Source organism: Ictalurus furcatus, chromosome 3 (genome assembly GCF_023375685.1).
Source record: "Ictalurus furcatus strain D&B chromosome 3, Billie_1.0, whole genome shotgun sequence".
Taxonomy (NCBI): domain Eukaryota; kingdom Metazoa; phylum Chordata; class Actinopteri; order Siluriformes; family Ictaluridae; genus Ictalurus; species Ictalurus furcatus.
This window is the reverse complement of record NC_071257.1, coordinates 9,220,889-9,240,569: the sequence shown is the minus strand read 5'-3', so window position 1 is coordinate 9,240,569 and position 19,681 is coordinate 9,220,889. Positions and strand designations below refer to the sequence as shown.

Here is a 19,681-nt window from a genome sequence, read left to right as displayed (position 1 = left end):
ACTGAGGGTAGAAATAGTTCTGACATGATCTCTCTTGGTTTCATTTTTTTACATCACAAAAATCTGCCATTTTAACAGGGGTGTGTTGATTTTTTAATATCCACTATACATGAATCATATTTTCATTCTAGTTTTGTTTACTGAACACCACCACTGTAGCTGTGATTTGCTAGAAAACAGTTATTCCATAGCAGTGGCTATATGCCACTACATTTACATTTATACAGTTACATATATGTCGTTACCTTTAAATATTGACTGTTTTCCTTCAGCATATCATCCATATACATTAAAAAAAGTCATGCATTATGAAAAAAGGAGGTGTAGAAAGGATCTTTAATTACAGCAGAATTATTATTGGTCAAATACCGGTATTTTCCAGCTAATGGAAACCCTGCTCCATGCAACAAAAATGGTCTGTATTACTTCACTAGCCAATACTTCCCACTGTGTTTAAAACTGGAATTTACAGCACTTACAGCTCTGGAACCATATGGCCCATAGAGACCAGCATCACATATTGAGGCCTAAGGGCATAAATAGAGGTCCACTATTCAGCAAAACCATTTAAATAAATTGCATGTCTCCTTTATTTGTGTGTTATATAAAAACTGCAGTGTAATTAAAAGCATGCATACTATTTTTAACTGCATTGGGAAAATGCATTTAATTTGGCATGTGATCAGAAATGTATACGGAATATGTGGTGAGAAAGAAAACTGGGAACATATACAGGGTAGACAAATCAGCAGCCCAAGGGACAAGGTCTAGCAGATTTTATTTATTTTTTCCCAATTAACCATCTTGGTGAACCTGACTCAGTTGCAGTCACCCCAACTTCTAACACTAGTCAGAAGATTAAATATTTCTTAACTTGTAAAATATTTAATTGCTCTGAAATGCATCATTCTGTCATAGTATTATGACTGTATTCTAATAATAATATATAAATATATAAATTATAACTAATAAAACTATGACTTTATTGTCAAAATATCACAACTTTATTCTCGAAATCTTTTTTAGTTTTTAATCAGTGGCCCTAATATTATAGGACCATTTGTAGCCTAGTTATCATTGGTAATGTACACCGGAGCATTCATCTGTCTGTTGGACTAGCTAATAGATTTATGATTTGTCCACCCAGATATTACTAGTAGAAACATTTATTAGAAATAATACACCCATTTTGCTTCATTATACATGTTTTTTGTGGTGGCACTGGGTCTGACAGAAACAACACAGCTTACAACGAGGTGTGCCCCTATACAACAGCACATTATCAATTAGATATAATTCTACATGCAAAAGCATTTAAGTATAGACTGACCGCACTGTAGCTACGCATCAGACCTGTGGAGGTAGTGCTGGAAGCCTGTAAGGGGTGGGAGAGGGGTTGTGAGGGTTAGAGTACAACCTAAGAGTACTGTGCAAAAGGCCTGGGTACCCTATTTTTTAATACTGATTTTGTCTTAGATATTTATTATATGACTTTAATAATACTGCATTATTGTGTCTCAAATATGTTTTACAGCTCCAAACATTACTTTTCCAATAAGAAAATTAAATTACAGAAAAATGTTTTATGTCAGTAAAGAAGGTTACATATGAAGAAATAGACCACATTTATGGCATATGTCAGATGACCTTATCCAGAGTACTTCAAAGTCTCTATCAATAAGTGCATCCTGATATAAAAACACTGTTGGGTTGGTAATATAGAAAGAAAACAAATTTTTTGTCTGTTTGATTTTTAAAAACAGAATGAATAACAAACAAAGTAATCAAAGCTGTCAGGGACTGCCTGCAAAATCAGAAGCAAGTAACAGTGGTATATTATCCAAGATAGACGCTTAAAAATTACAATTCCTTAAAACAGACAATTCCTTATAAAACTGATGCATTTTCAAAGACAAAAAGTGGTCACGCCAAATACTGACTTTGTTTAGTTTTGCTGTTCACTGCTCTTTACAGACATTTTTATGTTGAAAATGTTTAACTTAATTATGTTTGAAGGCACCTTTGCTTTAAAATATTTCTTTACATGTGCCAAGACTTTTGCACAGTACTGTACACAACTGCACATGAATACACACCCATACCTATACCCTTAAAACAAAAAAAGAGTTGAAATAACTTCTCTGTCTGACTGACTACAAAATATTTTTTCAACATAGAGCCAGTATGTGGATAACAGACAGAAGGAAAAACAAACCCGGGGTTGATGGATAGAGATAGTGGAGGAGAGAGGAGGAGGTGGTTTGGAGCTCTTTAGACTGCTGTATTTCCTTTGGTCATAATACAATCCCGTCTGTGGTGAGGATATATCAAAAAAGTGATCAAATCAAAAGTGTGAAAATTTGCACAAAAAATATTTATAAACAGACTAGGAAAGAAAACACCTATTACTATCACTGTCAATTATCATTAGGCAACAGAAAAAAAATAACAGACATGTTTTACTTCATCATTAAATCCAGATTCCTTAAATATGCAAAAACATCCTCAACTTCACATGTCCCATTCCCTTCTACTGGCAAACCAATGTAATAACAGAATCAGCTTGTATGTTTAATTGTTCAGAATGCTCAAAGAACACAAATCAACTATTTGTTTGAGTGCTCTTTTCTGCCAATAATAAAAAAAAATCTATGCAAGAAAAGCATGTACTGGTCACGTGAATTATTTTCACGTAAGGACAGTAACTGGGAAGCAACATGTTCATCAAAGCAAAAGGACCTGGGAAAAGTAGTTGGAATACACGCACTAAAAATTGCTGGGTTATCCGTTCTACGCAAACGCTGGGTTGAACCTTTTTGGTCATTTAATTGGGTTATTTTCTCAGTCTTGGGAAGTTTTGTGTAACCCAACCACAGGGTTAGAGGCTGGGTCATTTTCACATACATTTGAATCAATGCACCCCTCCCCCACCCCGACAGATCAGCCCAGCTCCTTGGGTCAAATCAACTCAGCACGGACTCTTTGAATTCTCCTCAGGTGGAGGTCACGGTTTTCACACGGACATATCTTTAGATTTATTTGGAGAAACAAGGTACGTATCAATATATTCATCCATAAAACCATTACTGTACACTAGAACAAGGAAAAATATGTGATAACAGTCCAGTTTACATAGCTTTGGCTTACTTGTTTGTAACGCCCACTGGATCGTAAGTTGGTTACTCAGTTTTTTGGATGTTTTAAACTTCTCCTTTGATCAAAATCTGATGTTTTCATCTTAAATATATGACTTATGAGAGTCATTTACTTAAAAGTCATTAGGAATACCTCATTTCTGAATACCTCCTTGTGTATAAATAAAGGAGATACAATGCTGACATGTTCGTTTATAATGTGGCATATTTGACATTTTCAAAAGGTAAATATTACCCTGAAAATATTAGCCCATTTATGAAATAAAATTAACCCAGCATTTTTGTAAAAATTAAACCATCCTTTGGGTTGAAAAAACAACCTGGTTGCTGGGTTAAAATTAACAATACAACTTGATGGGTTAGTTTAGCCCAAAATGTGTTCTGTCCGATATTTACCCAGCCGTTGGGCTAAAAAGAACCCAATATGAGTTGTTTTTAACCCAGTGTTTTTTAGTGTGCATGATGCTCCATGGAGTACCAGAAGATTTTAAATGAAAATCTGGCTGCTTCTGCAAAAAAGCAACAACTGGGTTGTGGTTGGATCTTCCAGAAAGACAATGAGCCAAACATGTATCTAAATCCACACAAAATGGTTCACTGACCACAGAATCAAGCTTGTAAGATGTTCATCCCTAAACCCAATTGAAAACCCGTCAACTGAAAAAGAGAGGACCCAGGACCATGGAAGATCATTAGATAATCTGTAATAGGTAGTTATCCCAAATTCCTTGCTCTGTATTTTCTAATTATCAAGCACTATAGGCAAATATTCAGTGGTGCTATGTTGGCAAAGATGGCAAAGATGGGGTGCTGAGAATTGTGATGTGGTTTTGCTTGAAAAAAAATAATAATTGTGTGGTAAAGGTTTTATCCTTTTTTATAAAACATTTTACTTAATTTATATCTCCTCATGTTTTCAGTGTAAGATTAAATTTATAAAAGGCATTTAACCAAAGGCATTTTTCATAATCTTTTTTTTTTTTTTTTTTAAATATTCATTAAAATTATACTGTTCCTAAAAGAATTCATAAAACTCTACATAATTACATGAATGTACTACGATGTAATTACATTAATTACACTACATAAAGCATCATAATATACCATACACCCCGTGTCACACTACTGTGGCAGGTATATGTTGTCCTTATTAAATAGCCCTGTAAAAAATGGCGAACAAACCTGTCAGTTTATATTCTTACCGACGAAACAGTGAAAAAAATGAATAATAACTGCAAAAATGCACAGGAATTTAATCCACAAGCTGCAGATCATGAATGGACAGTTCTCCACAACTGCCTGATCACTGCAGAGGGGATTAAGACATTAAATATGACTTGGAATACAGCAGACACATTTGACAAAGGATATATACACAATATATACTCAGTCAGAAGCACTGACCAGTAGGTCAGGTTTTTTCCTGGAGGAAGCAGCCTTCCTGTGAAGGTCATTATACACTGAGCTCTAAAAGGAAGAGAGCATATGGTTAACTCAAGTGTGACAGATGAGACTATGCCAGGCAGAAAAACAGAAACCATCAGTAGTATGAATGTTAAGAATGATGGTCATGGAAGTTCATGGTCAGCTAAAACTAATATTTACACATCTTATCCCATTATACAACAGAAAAATGTAAAATTTCCATTAATATTCAACCAAGTTAAAAATAGGTGCATGGTGACAAGTGTACACAGTAGTAAAGATGGGGTTTAACGATCCAGCGATATGGATTGATGTATTGATCAAATAACCAACGATCCAATTTATTGATGCAATTGATGCATGTTAAACTTTTAAAGAGCCCCATTACACTATATAAACATGCCTAATTTTGTTTTAGAGATCTCAAAGAATAGTTTTACATGTATGTAAGGTTAAAAAAAAAAAAAAAACTTAATTTTTTCATAGTTTACATTGTAGCATCACCTATTTTTCTCAGTGTCACAAACAACTCGCTCAGGCATCCGTTCACTCTAAACTCCTCCTTTCAGAGAGCCTACTGTGCTCTGATTGGTCATATATCCCAGTCTGTTGTGATTGGTGTACTGCTTACAGCGCGTGTCGGAAAGGAAACACCCATTACCATATCTGAATTTCAGCTCAGTAATAATGTCAGTTTTACCTTATCAATTTGAGCCCAAGTCCATATAACGATACACCGGGAGATCAACCCGAAACACCATGGCAAGCATGACAAGAACAGGATGTTTCTGAGTGGTAAGTTTATATGTTATTTGGCAATAACGTGAGTTAGCCGGTTAGCAGAGGCTAACAGCTAACAGGCTAACAGCTGTGCACTGGCTGTACACGTATACAACACAAAACTACGCGTTTGGAATACTTGGTAGAAAATATATACATAAATAATGAATCATACTTAAGTGGGGACGGCCATATCTTTAATGAATAATCGTTTCGCAAATCCCACGTTGACTTCAGCTAGATTTGAAATGACGTGAACACAAACGAAGGTCAGAGTTGAACTGTTGTGGTATCATTTTAAAATGAATTCTAACCACTGATGCTTTACATCCTCATCATTTGGCAGTCCATGCAAAGTGGCTTTGCTTTTGCAGCGCAGAAAATAAAGTCTTCTAGACATGAACCTAACTCTTGCAGGATGCAACTACTGTACTGTAGTGTTTGAGGGCGGGTCAAAGTACATGTTGTTCAAGAGCAGCCAATGAAGACCAGAGGTTTTTTGTTACAAACCTACGTAGGTATGTACAGGAAGTAAGTCTGGAATTACTGATGACTCGTTTCAGCTGTTCAGAATCGGTTCTTTGTTTTTGGAATCAATAACTCAATTTGTCATGCACTTTGATTTTTGAAACTTTGCATACATTTTTACATTGACAAACAGCTCTATAACACAACATGAAAGATAATATCTGAAAAAGCATAATAGGGGCTCTTTAAGATGGACCATAGCCGGAGTGGCTAATAGGGAGAATCTGAAGGATTCCAGGTGGACCGCTCATAAATTGGGCTGGCAGACGTACCATTCGCCTACTTTCTCTCCGTACCTCACACACACGCAGAAAAGGCATGTGTTACTGATAAAATTACACTAAATCTATATTTAAAGCAGCGCATCAGTTACTTATACATTAAAAAGTGCCGTTTTCTCACGTCACATGGCTCAGAGCGTGACATGGCTATCTCTCTCTCTCTCTCACACACACACACACACCAGGTTGTTACCATAGAGATATAAACAAACCATCGTCACATGCCGTGGCATGAGGCAACTGCCAAAAAAAAAGTATTTTTCTTACTGTAATACTTAATATTTGTTTGAATGCAAACAAACACTTTTTTCATAATACTCAGTATGTCATTTGTTATTTATATTTAGACACTTGTTGAAACATGTCAGTAATAAATATAACGGGATATTAATAATTGAACTGTTACTTCATTTATCAAAGTTCTTCCACCATGGAAAAAAAGGGCTGGTCGTGGGCATTAAACTCCTTGGCTATCTCCTTGGAAAATGGTTCCCACTCTGGCCCTGACATGGACCTTTATTTAGGACAGTCTAATTCCAGCCACATCCCGGGCGTGACGTCCGTCAAAGTTTAAGTTCATTATGGGTCCTTATTTTCACCGAAATATGTAGTATTTCATAGTGGAAAAAAGCTCGATACATTTTTCGAAATATATTTTGGTTGCATCTGTGAATTGATAGAAATGTTATTTATTGTGTGAAATAGACACATCGCTAATATCGATCACTGGCCCCTGAATCGATCGAATCCAATTCGCTGGGTAAAAGAATCGATATTATATCGTATCATCATTTGCACCCCTAGTGGTAAATAAAAGCTAATCTTCACATTTAAATCAGAGAATGATCAATCACAAATTAGTATTCTATTTCTAAAGTTTCATCTCGAGCTCTTTAATCTCCTATTAAGTTAGGGTATAACTGAAAGCTTATTAAAATGGGAAATGTAATCAATCTTATACATTTCAAACACCATGAAAAATCCTACCTTTCCATGTGATTAATGGTATATGAAGAAATATAACTAATTTGGAATAACTTCAGACTTTTCAATTAACTGAGCTTCAATGATGATAAGAATGAATGAATGTCAATGATGATCGAAACAAGTGATTTCTGAGGGGAAATGTATTTCTTAACCTGTTACAAAAATAGATTATTGACCATCAATTACAGTCTTGTAAATTATACCACGTGAATTATACGTACAGTGGAATGAGAGCTCTTCAAGCGGGAACTACTGGCATCAGACTGCGAAGAGATCAGGATTTTGTAAACCACATAAAAATGTTAACTCAAATAAACACCCATGCCAGTGTGCAGTTATAGGTGACTGGACATTTAGAGGATTAGCCAAACCAGACCACTCTAAAGTTATAGTCCAAGCAACATGGTGAGTGATGAAAATTAAATTAGATGTTTTGTTGTACTAAATTGCTCTTTCAGCAATTGTTTAACTGTTTAATTGTTTAATTGTTTAAGTGAGATGCAAATTCCTAACCATATGCTTTTTGAATACTTATGAAATGTTCATGCTTCACACTTACCTACACTCACGTGTTCATGCTAAACTTACCATATTAGTCATTGAAAATTGGTTAGATTTAGCTTTCATAAGATTAAGAGTCACATTAATGCAGATGTTGCTCAAATCCACCAGATTAAACTACACAAATAAATGCTAAAAAAGTTACACAAAGACCTAACAAGAAAATAATTACATCAAGCAAAGCAAGATATTTTTACTTGAAGCAAAGCAAACTGGTTTTCTGTTGTTCTAACATCATAAAAATGTTCTTTTTAGAATTATTCTAAGAGAGTCCAACAAAGAACCTTTGAGAGTTCCTCCAAACTGAAAAACCTTTTTCTAACTATGTATGCACAAAATAACTGACACACAAGAAGAACTGCCTCCTTGCAAAGAAGTTTCGTGATTAAATAAGTTAGAATTCCGGACAAACGGGACATATTTTCCTCAATGCATTTGTTTTACAAAGTGTTCTTAAAAATTGATTGCAGAAGCTTTAATTCATGAATCTTTGCATTTAATGGCTGTGTACTTTGTACTCCTAAGTTCAAAACCTCAAAGCATTCCATAGTTTTTTGTTACTTGTTAGGAGACTCAAGAGTTTGCTCTCAGACTAAGCGAGGTAGAAATGAACACAGATGTTAGTCCATCACACTTTTTCTCAAAAGGTTAAAAAATTTAACAAAACACAACTAGCAGAAAAAAAGAAATGCACAAACAGAGACATACCACCAAGCTTTTTTTCCTAGAACTGGGCATGAAGCTGGAGTTGCCTAGCAGCGACGAGGCAGAAGACTTTAAAATAAGGAAGAAATTACAATGTATAAGCATGTCTATTTTACATTTGGTTCTTTAAACAAAAGGTGCAATTGTTCTTAACTCTACGATTCTCTATTTTAAATCTTGGAAGTTTGGAACTGGGAACAGATTATCTGGAGGAAAGATTGTTCAACCCAGCCCCTTGACACCACTTAAACCACTAAAGTTCATCATAAAAGTAGGCATTTTAAACAGCAAACTCTCAAAACTAACATGAATGATATCTTGACAGTGCTGTTAGTAATCAAAATGGATCGAAAGTGTTCACAGAGAATTTTGCTATTTTTTTGCAAACTCAAAGTGAATCAACATAGATATTATGAATCTGAAAATTTATCTGAATCAATTGGGTATTTTTAAGATAAAATTAAAAATGAAAAGAAAAATAAATACTCAGTAAATTAAGCCTAGGGTTGAGCCATGCCCTACAGTAGGTAGTCAACCAGAATGTCTATTACCGCTGCATGTACCACCGCCACAAGGCCAGAGAGGGAAATACAAACAAGTCACATGAGAAAATTCACGAAATTACCACTAGGTGGCGCAAAGGGGCAGTTTGCAAAACGACTGAAAGAGTGACCTGGCGAACAAATAACAGAATAAATTAATAGTAATAAAAGTGTAACATTAATATATTATTTTGTTATTTTGTCAAATAAATAAAAAATCAGCAGTGACTGATTTCATGTTACTATTTCCAAAGCTTATTAGAACCTGAATGAAACGAATACAGTTTTTGCTCCGTTTTTGCTTGTACTCCTTTACTCCTCAACCATGTTTGTTTATGTTCATTTCACTTAATCGTTTTTATTTTTCTTCATGTCTTTCAAAATGTAGCCACATTAATTCAAGCCAACGAACACACAACATTCAAATTAAACTGTTACAGAGAAGGCTCGGTACAAAGGAGGTGGAAACAGTACTGAGTGAAAAGAGAAGCTCGTACTGGCTGAAATGAAAGCTCAACAAATGCTGCCGAGTTCGGGGCACAAACAGAGGAGGTTGTGTGCCCCACTCCAACATGTTAACCACAGGGTAGCAAATGCAAGCAGACGATTTTACAGTGTAACTATAAATGAATAAATATGAAATAAACAAATTAATAAAGGGTGGATTTTGAATGGTGTTTAATTTTAACACCATGTAATTCTCATGTACATTTTGTTCAAGATCCATTCAGTAATCAAATCAGGGGATGTGCATCATGTTTGTGTTGTCTGGACACATTGTTTATAAAGAGTTTTGGATATGAGATACAGTTGTGGTTGGAAGTTTACATACACTCATCATGAACATGAATGTCATGGCAATATTGGGCTTTCAATAATTTCTTTGAACTGTTCTTTTTCTGGGGAAGAATGATTGTACAGCATACATCTTTAATAAAAAAAAAGTAAAAACAAGAATTTGCTTTTAGTTTATTTGGGGTTTTCTGTAGTCAACACAAGGTCAAAATTATACATACAGGGTCAAAAATATAAATACAGCACACCGAATATTTAGCTGAATGTCCCTTGGCAAGTTTCCTCGAGCAAACGCTTTTGGTAGCCATCAACCAGCTTCTGGGAGAATTCTGGTTGGATATTGAACAACTCTTCTTGGCAGAATTGGTCACGTTCAGTGACATTTGTTGGTTTCCTGGCCCTGACTCGACTTTTAAGCACAGTCCACAAATTTTCGATAGAGGTGAGATCAGGACTGGTACCCGGCGGCGGCAAAAAACTTGTTCTGGTTGAGTACCATCTGCACGTCTTAAATCTAGATTTTAAACCACCCATACAGTTTACATCTGTAAGGTATGGATTCAGAGTTTCAGAGCTTAATAGTGATAATTAAAATGGTTAACCTCTTACATTTATCCATTTAGCAGTCACTTATATCCAAAGCAACTTCCAAATGAGGAAATACAAGCAAACACCCAAACTTGCATTTCCCATCTTGTAACTACACACCCTCCTTTTACTTCATTGTAGTTACTGAATATCACATAGTAGTAACTAGGCTTGCGTGATACAACAATATTATCGTCACTGCATGATATTAGTCTGCCATAAAATGTAGTGCTGTTTATTGCTGATTATATTACTAGACCTGCCAACTGTTACACATTTTGCATAGAAGGGCGTGTACTCCAAAGTACGCTAGTGTTGGAGAGCAAAGGGCTAATGTCTAGGTGCACTGCTTTATGATTATTGTAGTTTTGTGTGTGATCATCTACAAGAGACTATGTATTTCATATTTTTCTTTTGACTTTGTGGAAAGAACACCAACCGGAATAAATTCCACCCATTGACCCACTCTTCTGACTCATAATTATAAATTTAAAATGATATAGAAATGATCCCAGAGTGGCAGAAATTTTAGCATACTCCAACCCTGGAGCTCTTCATGAGCCCTCTGAACAGCTCCTCTGACCATGGAGGCAGAAATCAAGAAAGGTTACAATAGTGAGTTATCACTCAAAAATATGCCAAAGGGCAGTATTTCTCTCCCCAACCAAATGGGAGATGACAAAGCAACATATGAATTTGGAGTGATTTACACAGGTGTTATGAATTTGTTGATATTAAAACAGACACTTCATGGAAGTCTTGTCCCATTCCTCCAATGCTCTCATATCCTGTGGAGATGCTTATGCGGTGCCCTCACTCAAACTGAGAATCTTTTAAGTTTATTAACATTAAATAAAATCGATCAGCTCATGTTTGGCTAAGCTAACATTGCACACACATATATTTAACAAAAGTTCTTGAGTTAATACTGATGTGGAGTAAAAATTGGTGGAAATATATTTACTGAAAAAAAATGTTGGCGCGTTCAATACTTATAACACTGTATATCGAAATGTGCTGTTATTTTTTAAATACCGTTTACTGTGCATTACTGCATCACTTAAAAATCCAGCTGAGTTTTCATGATGAAGCTCCCAAATACACAGCTGAAAATATCATTATGTCTCCATAATAATATGGAATTTTGTATGCTACCATTTTTAGACAATTAAATAGTTCAATGTAATATTTTAAAATGGAAAAATCACGATCAGGAAAAAAAAAAACATCACACAAGTCTAGTAGTAATTGAATTATAGATTTCAACGTGAATAACACAATAAAAAGCTGGGAGGTTTAGAGGTTGAAGGATACCCAACATGCTTCGCACACAGTAAAAGACAAAACATTCAACAAACTGTTACAAACCCTGTAACTTCCACTGCTGTGGACTGACACTGCATCATCTTCCAGGCCCTTCTGAGGGAAAAATTGAGGGATTGGGGTGTAGGTTAGAGAACAAAGATGAATACCAGAGGGGAAACAAAAGAAAACAGCCGATAACAGAGGAGAAAACAGTGGAAATGGAAAAAACTATACAAAAGTCAGGAAACAGGAGATACAAACTCTGCGACTCTGGCTTCTGGATGGATTGCCATGGCAGGCCTTTTCTGTGTCAGCCTGAAGTAGGGTAGAGGACAGATCAGGAACCAAGGAAAGGAGTGGAAAAAACAGAGAAATTAACTTTGAATGATAAAAATACAATGAACAAAACCTATTCGAGATTCCCAGAGTTTACCAAAACACCACATGCTGTAACAGAATAAACAAATACCCACACAACTCAGTTAATTGGTATTTTCCACTTCCCTTAGTTTAGTTTATTTATTTATAAAGCACATTTAAAAACAACAGAAGTTGAAAATAAAGTGCTGTACATGTAGTGTAAAACAGATCTATAAACAAGCATTTAATAGTACCAAATACCAATGGACAAACAAAAATCCTACACCCTCAGACCGAATTAAAAGATAACGAATAGAAGTGGTTATTCAGAGAAGATCTGAACATAGCAATAAAGGGGGAAAGATCTAATATGCAAAGGGAGACTATTCCAGAGACTGGGAGCAGGTTTTAAAATCATGAACAAGGGACTGAAAGGAGTAGTTGAATGGACGATCCAAGAGATCTTGAGGCAGTATACGGGGTAAGGAGATCACCTATGTACTGAGGAGCGAGTCCATGCAAAGCTTTAAAAATGAATAGCAAACTTTTTCATTCAATAGACACTTCTGTCATTATGTAAGAAATAAAACACAATGGGCCTCTTACAAGCACTTCATATACAGGGTTCGTACAGATGCTTCAAAATGTAATTCCAGGACTTTCAAGGACTTTGCAATTATTATATTTTTGTTTGTTTTCAAGGACTATAAAAGACATGTCACCGAAACATATTCTTTATTTCTTCTTTTTATATATCACACACACACACACACACACACACACACACACACACACACACACACACCCCTCCCCTAATATTCACCCTTGGTAAATTCACAAAAATACTCTGCTCTCATGGACAACAAACAAAAAAAACACAAAGATAAATATAGGTGCGCAACAATTATTGGCACCCTTTTAGTCAATACTTTGTGCTACCTCCTTTTGCCAAGATAATAGCTATGAGTCTTCTCCTATAATGCCTGATGAGGTTGGAGAATACACGGCAAGGGATCTGAGACCATTCCTCCATACAGAATCTGTCCAGACCCTTCAAATTTCGAGGACCACACTGGTGGACTCTCCTCTTCAGTTCTCCCCACAGGTTTTCTATGGGTTTCAAATCAGGGGACTGGGATGGCCATGGCAGGACCTTGATTTTGTGGTCAGTAAACCATTTTTATGTTGATTTTGATGTATGTTTTGGATCATTGTCCTGCTGGAAAATCCAACCACGGCCCATTTTATCCTTTCTGGCAGAGGCAGTCAGGTTTTCATTTATTATCTGTTGAGATTTGATAGAATCCATGATGCCATGTATCCTAACAAAATGTCCAGGTCCTCTGGCAGAAAAACAGACCCAAAATATTAAGGAGCCACCAGCATATTTAACCATGGGCATGAGGTACTTTTCCATATGGCTTCCTCTCTGTGTGCACCAAAACCACCTCTGGTGTTTATTGCCAAAAAGCTCTATTTTGTTTTCATCTGACCATAGAAGTCGATCCCATTTGAAGTTCCAGTAGTGTCTGGCAAACTGAAGATGCTCGAGTCTGTTTTTAGATGAGAGTAGAGGCTTTTTTCTTGAAACCCTTCCAAACAAATTGTGGTGATGGAGGTGACTTCGAATTATAGTTGTACTTTCTGACCCCAAGACGCAACTAACTTCTGCAATTCTCTAGCTGTGATCCTTGGAGATTTTTTTGACCACTTGAACCATCCTCTTCACCGTGCGTTGAGACAATATAGACACACGTCCTCTTCCAGGTTGATTCATAACATTTCCAGTTTACTGGAACTTCTTAATTATTGCCCTGATGGTGGAAATGGGCAGTTTCAATGCTTGTGCTATTTTCTTATAGCCACTTCCCATTTTGTGAAGCTCAATACCCTTTTGACGCACATCACAGCTATATTCATTTGTCTTACCCATTATTATGAATGACTAAGGGAATTTGGCCTATGTGTTATCTCATATTTATACCTCTGTGAAACAGGAAGTCATGGTTGAACATTTCCTGTTCCTAGTCACCCATATGTACTAAAAAAAATGGTAAATATCAATAGGAATATAAATATACACATATTTCTCTCATATGAATTCATAGGAGTGCCAATAATTGTTGCACATGCATATATTAAAAGATATTTTTCTTTGATAAACCTGTGTTGTGCTGGCAATTATCCATGAGAGCAGAGTATTTTTGTGATTTTTTTTAACAAAATATCAAAAGCTTACAATTTTTCACAGCCTTCTTTGCTCATATTTACCAAGGGTGCCAATATTAGTGGAGGGAAGTGTACATATCTTTTCTGTTGAACAAAACAAGTATGAAATAGTGACTGAAACACAGCCCATTATGACTACATGTTAACCAGCAGTCACTTCCAAGCCGTTTCCAAGCTGTTGCTCTGCAATGCTAAAATCCTGATTTTATAACTGTGAGGTCATCTGACAAAATCATCATAAACATAAGTTAAACACAACATTGATTTTGGCTGTATTTACATGTAAAATGATTACTCAAACAGAAAGTCAGAAGCGACAGAATGTCTCTCTTATTTTCTCTCTCACATTGAATGTGAGAGAGAAAATAAGTGTATGTGAAAATGTGAAAATTTGACTGGAGCTGTCTGTCAAAATGAGTGAGTGACATATCGTGAGAAGGTGGAAGGGCTGTAGTGGGATGTCTTATGTTGAGTGAAAGGATTGTATTTGTGTTCTCTTGAAAATAAACATTTTAAAAGTTATTTTGCGATTTTGTGTTTATTGACTTTTGATAATTCAAGCACTTTTCAAGTACCACTAGATAAAAAAAATATATTTTTAAGGCTTTCCAGTATTTAAATAAAAAATTTAAAAAAATCAAGCACTTCAAGCAGATTGTACGAACCCTGCATAAGATGGTCATTCAACATGACCATACTCAAAACCAGTTTGTGGAACTCTAGTGTTGGGTCCGAGTCCAAAAGAGTTCAAGTCGAGACCAAGTCCTTAACCAATCGAGTCCAAAAGAGGCCAGGTTGGACTTAAGTCCTTAATGGTCGAGTCCAGAAAGTAATTAAATTGAAAAAGATTTGAAATTGCAATTGCAAAATCAACACTGAGCTGTTAAATTAATATTTTATCCTTCACAAACCAACATAATGGAACATAACAACAATGGAAACCTAAATCTAACAAAAAATACCACTATTAGATCTTGCCATTGCTATTTCATATTTTTATTTCCTGTCATCAGCACCTCAACTAATTTCCCATCAAAAAATGGTTTCAAAGAGCTATATGTTCTTATTATATTACAAGTGTATGAAAATACAAAATAACTGGTTTTGTTAATGTATCACACGATATGGTGTCCTCCAGTTCAAGTTGACATTTCAATTATTTAATGCCTCTCCCCGACAGTTATATAGGCTGAGAGAGAGAGAGAGATAGAGTAGAGTTACATTTAGCAGCATGTCATAACAACAAGCTTCATGCTTTATTACTGCTTTTAATCTGTCTATGAAGCACAACAAACTTATTTCTGAACACAGCTTTGTTCTTTTTTCATTTTAATTCTTAAAATAAATATAAAAAATCCCTGTCAGTAGAGTTTGTGATATTTAGTACATTAAGAAGTACATTTCACATTTTACATGAAATTCAAGACTGGAATCACCTAATGCTAATGTTTATGGGTGGGTGATATGACTAGAATCTTATTTCACGATAATGATACGTTTTCTCAGTTAGGTCTATCAGTAGTATTCAACTTAGAAATACTATGGAAATTGAATAAAGCAATTAAATGTAAAATAAAAATAGACTTCACTATATGACATATACAGTGATTCTTATTAAATTTACCCGAAGACTCCAAAGGTGAACTAATCATTTCTGTTTCCGGGGAACAGACGGGACAAATGTGACGTGAAAAAGAACAACTCGGATCGGGAGGTGAGGTGAAGTGCATAGCCTGAAGACCAGGTAAGCTATTAATCATTCATTTTTGTTTCTCGTTATTCGGCCTTGGCTGCATTAGCCTATAGTTTATTTTTTATTCCAAATGTGATCAACGTTTACTTAAGTACTAGATGTGTTGGGGAATTTAACATGTAACATTTCTATTGTATTCTGCTGAAATGAACGAAATGACTTGAAAAAAGATTCATCCATTTTTCTGAACGAGATTCAAAGATCCGAGTGAGTAACTTGATCCGAACTGAAGAAAGAGAGACGTCGACTTTATAGGCCGACTTTAGAGCCCATAATACAGCCTGCCAAAAAAAGAGCTGTTTTTTATGCATTCACTTTATGCATAGTGTGACATTAAAATAAAACACAAAGCTTTGTTCATGGCACTTGCATGCTTCTCTTCATGCATAGCATCTCTGGCAGTGAGGAAGTCATAGCATGAAGACCAGAGTTTTATTCACACTTTATATACCTGTGTCTGTCTTCTCATCCACTAAGTTATGAAAATGCTGTTATGCGTGTATTGCCATCTAGATTGTTATCCGAAATGTCTGTGTTAATAAAGCATTGTTTTTTAATTCATTCATCCATTTTATAGTGTCACAGTAATAGAAAACACTATGAACATTTTGTTGTGTTCATGCATATTTTGTTAAGTTTTTAAGCTTAATTGAGCAAACGTACGTTTGACGCCATTTTGAACATTGCTAAAAAAAATTGCTGGAATAATTTTAATTTTAAGAGAAGAACAAGACATGGCTTTGCTACAGAACTGTCAAAAGCTTTAGGTGTCTGTAGGAATGCACATTCATGAGGCTCAACGGTCATGTCCAAACTGTCAATCGCCTCATCAACCACAGCCTTCTATTTATCATCAAATAACTCCTATAAAACATATTCATCATAAAGAAAATCACTGACAGAGATATCAAGGTCAAGTGAACACGTATAAATGACAGAATACTATTCCCGAAAAAAATTTGTGGAGCTGTAACTTAAAATGTAAATGTGGCTCCTTTCCCATTCACTAACACAGGAATGTGCGTGGTTAAAAACTGTATTGCACTTAGCTGCTAGAGTGCCTCAGAAACGTTTTGGCTTCACTTTTGAATCCCTGTTATGATGCCCACCCACATATACAGTCATTGGAATTAAGCTAATGCTTGTAAACAAAATGTGTCCTCAGAAAAGTTAACTAATTTAATGTATTACTCAAAAAAGGGACTCAAACCAAACAAATTTGTGAGTATTCAGTATACTGTAGAAAGTTTTTTAACAACATACAATTGTGTCTGAGATGCACAATATAATCAGCAAACTACATGCAAGTATACTTGCTGACAAAGTGTACTCAAGCTCTTCATACCATTAATGGTAGTGGTTTTTCCTATTCTCACATATACCATATTTGTTAGAGACTCAAATAATGTTTCCAGTTAGTGAACAAACCCATGCATTCCAAAACTAATGTCATACCATCCACTGCTGGATTTGCCCCCACTTTTTACTAGAGGATGAGTGGCGGTAAGACAACTGTAACGAAAAAAAAAAGAAAAAAAAAAACCTTTCTGCAGCTCATTGGGACAAATGTGGCTTGTGATTATATGAAAGGGAAAAAGAAATGAAAGTCATTTCAGGTTTTATTATACACAATGTAAAGAAAGATATTAAGTATGATGATCTAATATTAAACTAAATCATATTTAAGCAGGTACAGTCAGATGCATGTCTAAAAAACTACAGTGGTTCAATTAACTATAACTATTTAGTTTAATCCATCACAACATAATGCAAGAACACAAATGCAAAACCCCCACCAAAAAATTTATATAGATAAAGATGAGACTCCACTCGCAGTCAGACTCACCCTTTCGAAAGAACACCACTGACCAATGGCTTTTTCAAAACACTTTTAGTAAAACTCTTTTTGCTCTTCCACTCAGCAATCATGGTTATTTGGAGAAAAATCCTTGCATGTAAGTAATACATTTTTCATAGTTTATATCATAAAACACCACAGTGAACTTGATCACATACCCAAATAAAACAAAAGCTGATGTCATAATCTTGAAGAAAAGAATATACAGTATCTCACAAAAGTGAGTACTTCCCTCACATTTTTGTAAATATTTGATTATATCTTTTCATGTGACAACACTGAAGAAATGACACTTTGCTGCAATGTAGTGTAGTGAGTGTACAGCTTGTGTAACAGTGTAAATTTGCTGCCCCCTCAAAATAACTCAACACACAGCCATTAATGTCTAAACTGCTGGCAACAAAAGTGAGTACACCCGTAAGTGAAAATGTCCAAATTGGGCCCAAAATGTCAATATTTTGTGTGGCTACCATTATTTTCCAGCACTGCCTTAACCCTCTTGGGCATGGAGTTCACCAGAGCTTCACAGGTTGCCACTGGAGTCCTCTTCCACTCCTCCATGACGACATCACGGAGTTGGTGGATGTTAGAGACTTTGTGCTCCTCCACCTTCCGTTTGAGGATGCCCCACAGATGCTCAATAGGGTTTAGGTCTGGAGACATGCTTGGCCAGTCCATCACCTTCACCCTCAGCTTCTTCAGCAAGGCAGTGGTCATCTTGGAGGTGTGTTTGGGGTCATTATCATGCTGGAATACTGCATACTGAGCATGCTCTGCTTCAGTATGTCACAGTACATGTTGGCATTCATGGTTCCCTCAATGAACTGTAGCTCCCCAGTGCCAGCAGCACTCATGCAGCCCCAGACCATGACACTCCCACCACCATGCTTAACTGTAGGCAAGACATACTTGTCTTTGTACTCCTCAACTGGTTGCCACCACACACGCTTGACACCATCTGAACCAAATAAGTTTATCTTGGTCTCATCAGACCACAGGACATGGTTCAGTAATCCATGTCCTTAGTCTGCTTGTCTTTAGCAAACTGTTTGCGGGCTTTCTTGTGCATCATCTTTAGAAGAGGCTTCCTTCTGGGACGACATCCATGCAGACCAATTTGATGCAGTGTGCGGCGTATGGTCTGAGCACTGACAGGCTGACCCCCCACCCTTTCAACCTCTGCAGCAATGCTGGCAGCACTCATATGTCTATTTCCCACAGACAACCTCTGGAGATGACGCTGAGCACGTGCACCCAACTTAATAATAAACTTTATTTTATAAAGCGCCTTTAAAGCAGCTTCTCAAAGCGCTGTACATAAAATCACAGTCCACAGAAAAATAAAACAAATAAAAGTTAATAAGTACAAAAACAACAACATTAATAATAAAAATAATTATAAAACAATCTAAAAAGACATCAGCAGTCGAATACAAGTTTAAAAAAGTGTGTCTTGAGAAGAGCTTTAAAAATGCCAAAAGTCTGGGCTTCCCTGAGTTCAGGAGGAAGAGCGTTCCAAAGTGAAGGAGCATAGACAGAAAAAGCCCTGTCACCCATAGATTTTAGGTGTGTTTGTGGAACAGTTAACAGATTACACTGTGAGGAGTGCAGTCTGCGATTTGGGGTGTAAGGGATTAATAAACCAGATAAGTATTGCGGAGCCAATCCATGTAATGCCTTGTATGTCAACATCATGATCTTGAAATCGACACGGAACCTGACCGGGAGCCAGCGTAAGGACTTCAAAACAGGAGTAATATGGTCACATTTCCTGGTTCCCATCAGGATCCGGGCGGCAGAGTTCTGAACATATTGCAGTTTGTTTATTG

The 19,681-nt window shown here is 36.1% G+C and overlaps 1 protein-coding gene across 17 annotated transcripts in view; it reads right to left on the bottom strand.

The window, feature by feature from the left end:
• The window catches only part of lrrfip2 (leucine rich repeat (in FLII) interacting protein 2), a 98,663-nt gene that overhangs the window by 42,097 nt on the left and 36,885 nt on the right, over nt 1-19,681 (bottom strand). For 9 of the 17 annotated variants that reach the window (XM_053620671.1, XM_053620679.1, XM_053620680.1 and 6 more), the window contains 9 exons: nt 17,450-17,506; nt 11,914-11,967; nt 11,716-11,766; nt 8,426-8,491; nt 7,378-7,419; nt 4,560-4,622; nt 2,216-2,311; nt 1,331-1,375; nt 480-527 (listed from right to left, as the gene is read on the bottom strand). The exons of 6 other annotated variants lie outside the window; for them this stretch is intronic. In XM_053620671.1, coding sequence (XP_053476646.1) covers nt 480-527; nt 1,331-1,375; nt 2,216-2,311; nt 4,560-4,622; nt 7,378-7,419; nt 8,426-8,491; nt 11,716-11,766; nt 11,914-11,967; nt 17,450-17,506 — 522 coding nt within the window. The remainder of the gene's footprint in view (nt 1-479; nt 528-1,330; nt 1,376-2,215; nt 2,312-4,559; nt 4,623-7,377; nt 7,420-8,425; nt 8,492-11,715; nt 11,767-11,913; nt 11,968-17,449; nt 17,507-19,681) is intronic. 2 more of the 17 variants (XM_053620672.1, XM_053620675.1) reach the window with 2 other exon arrangements.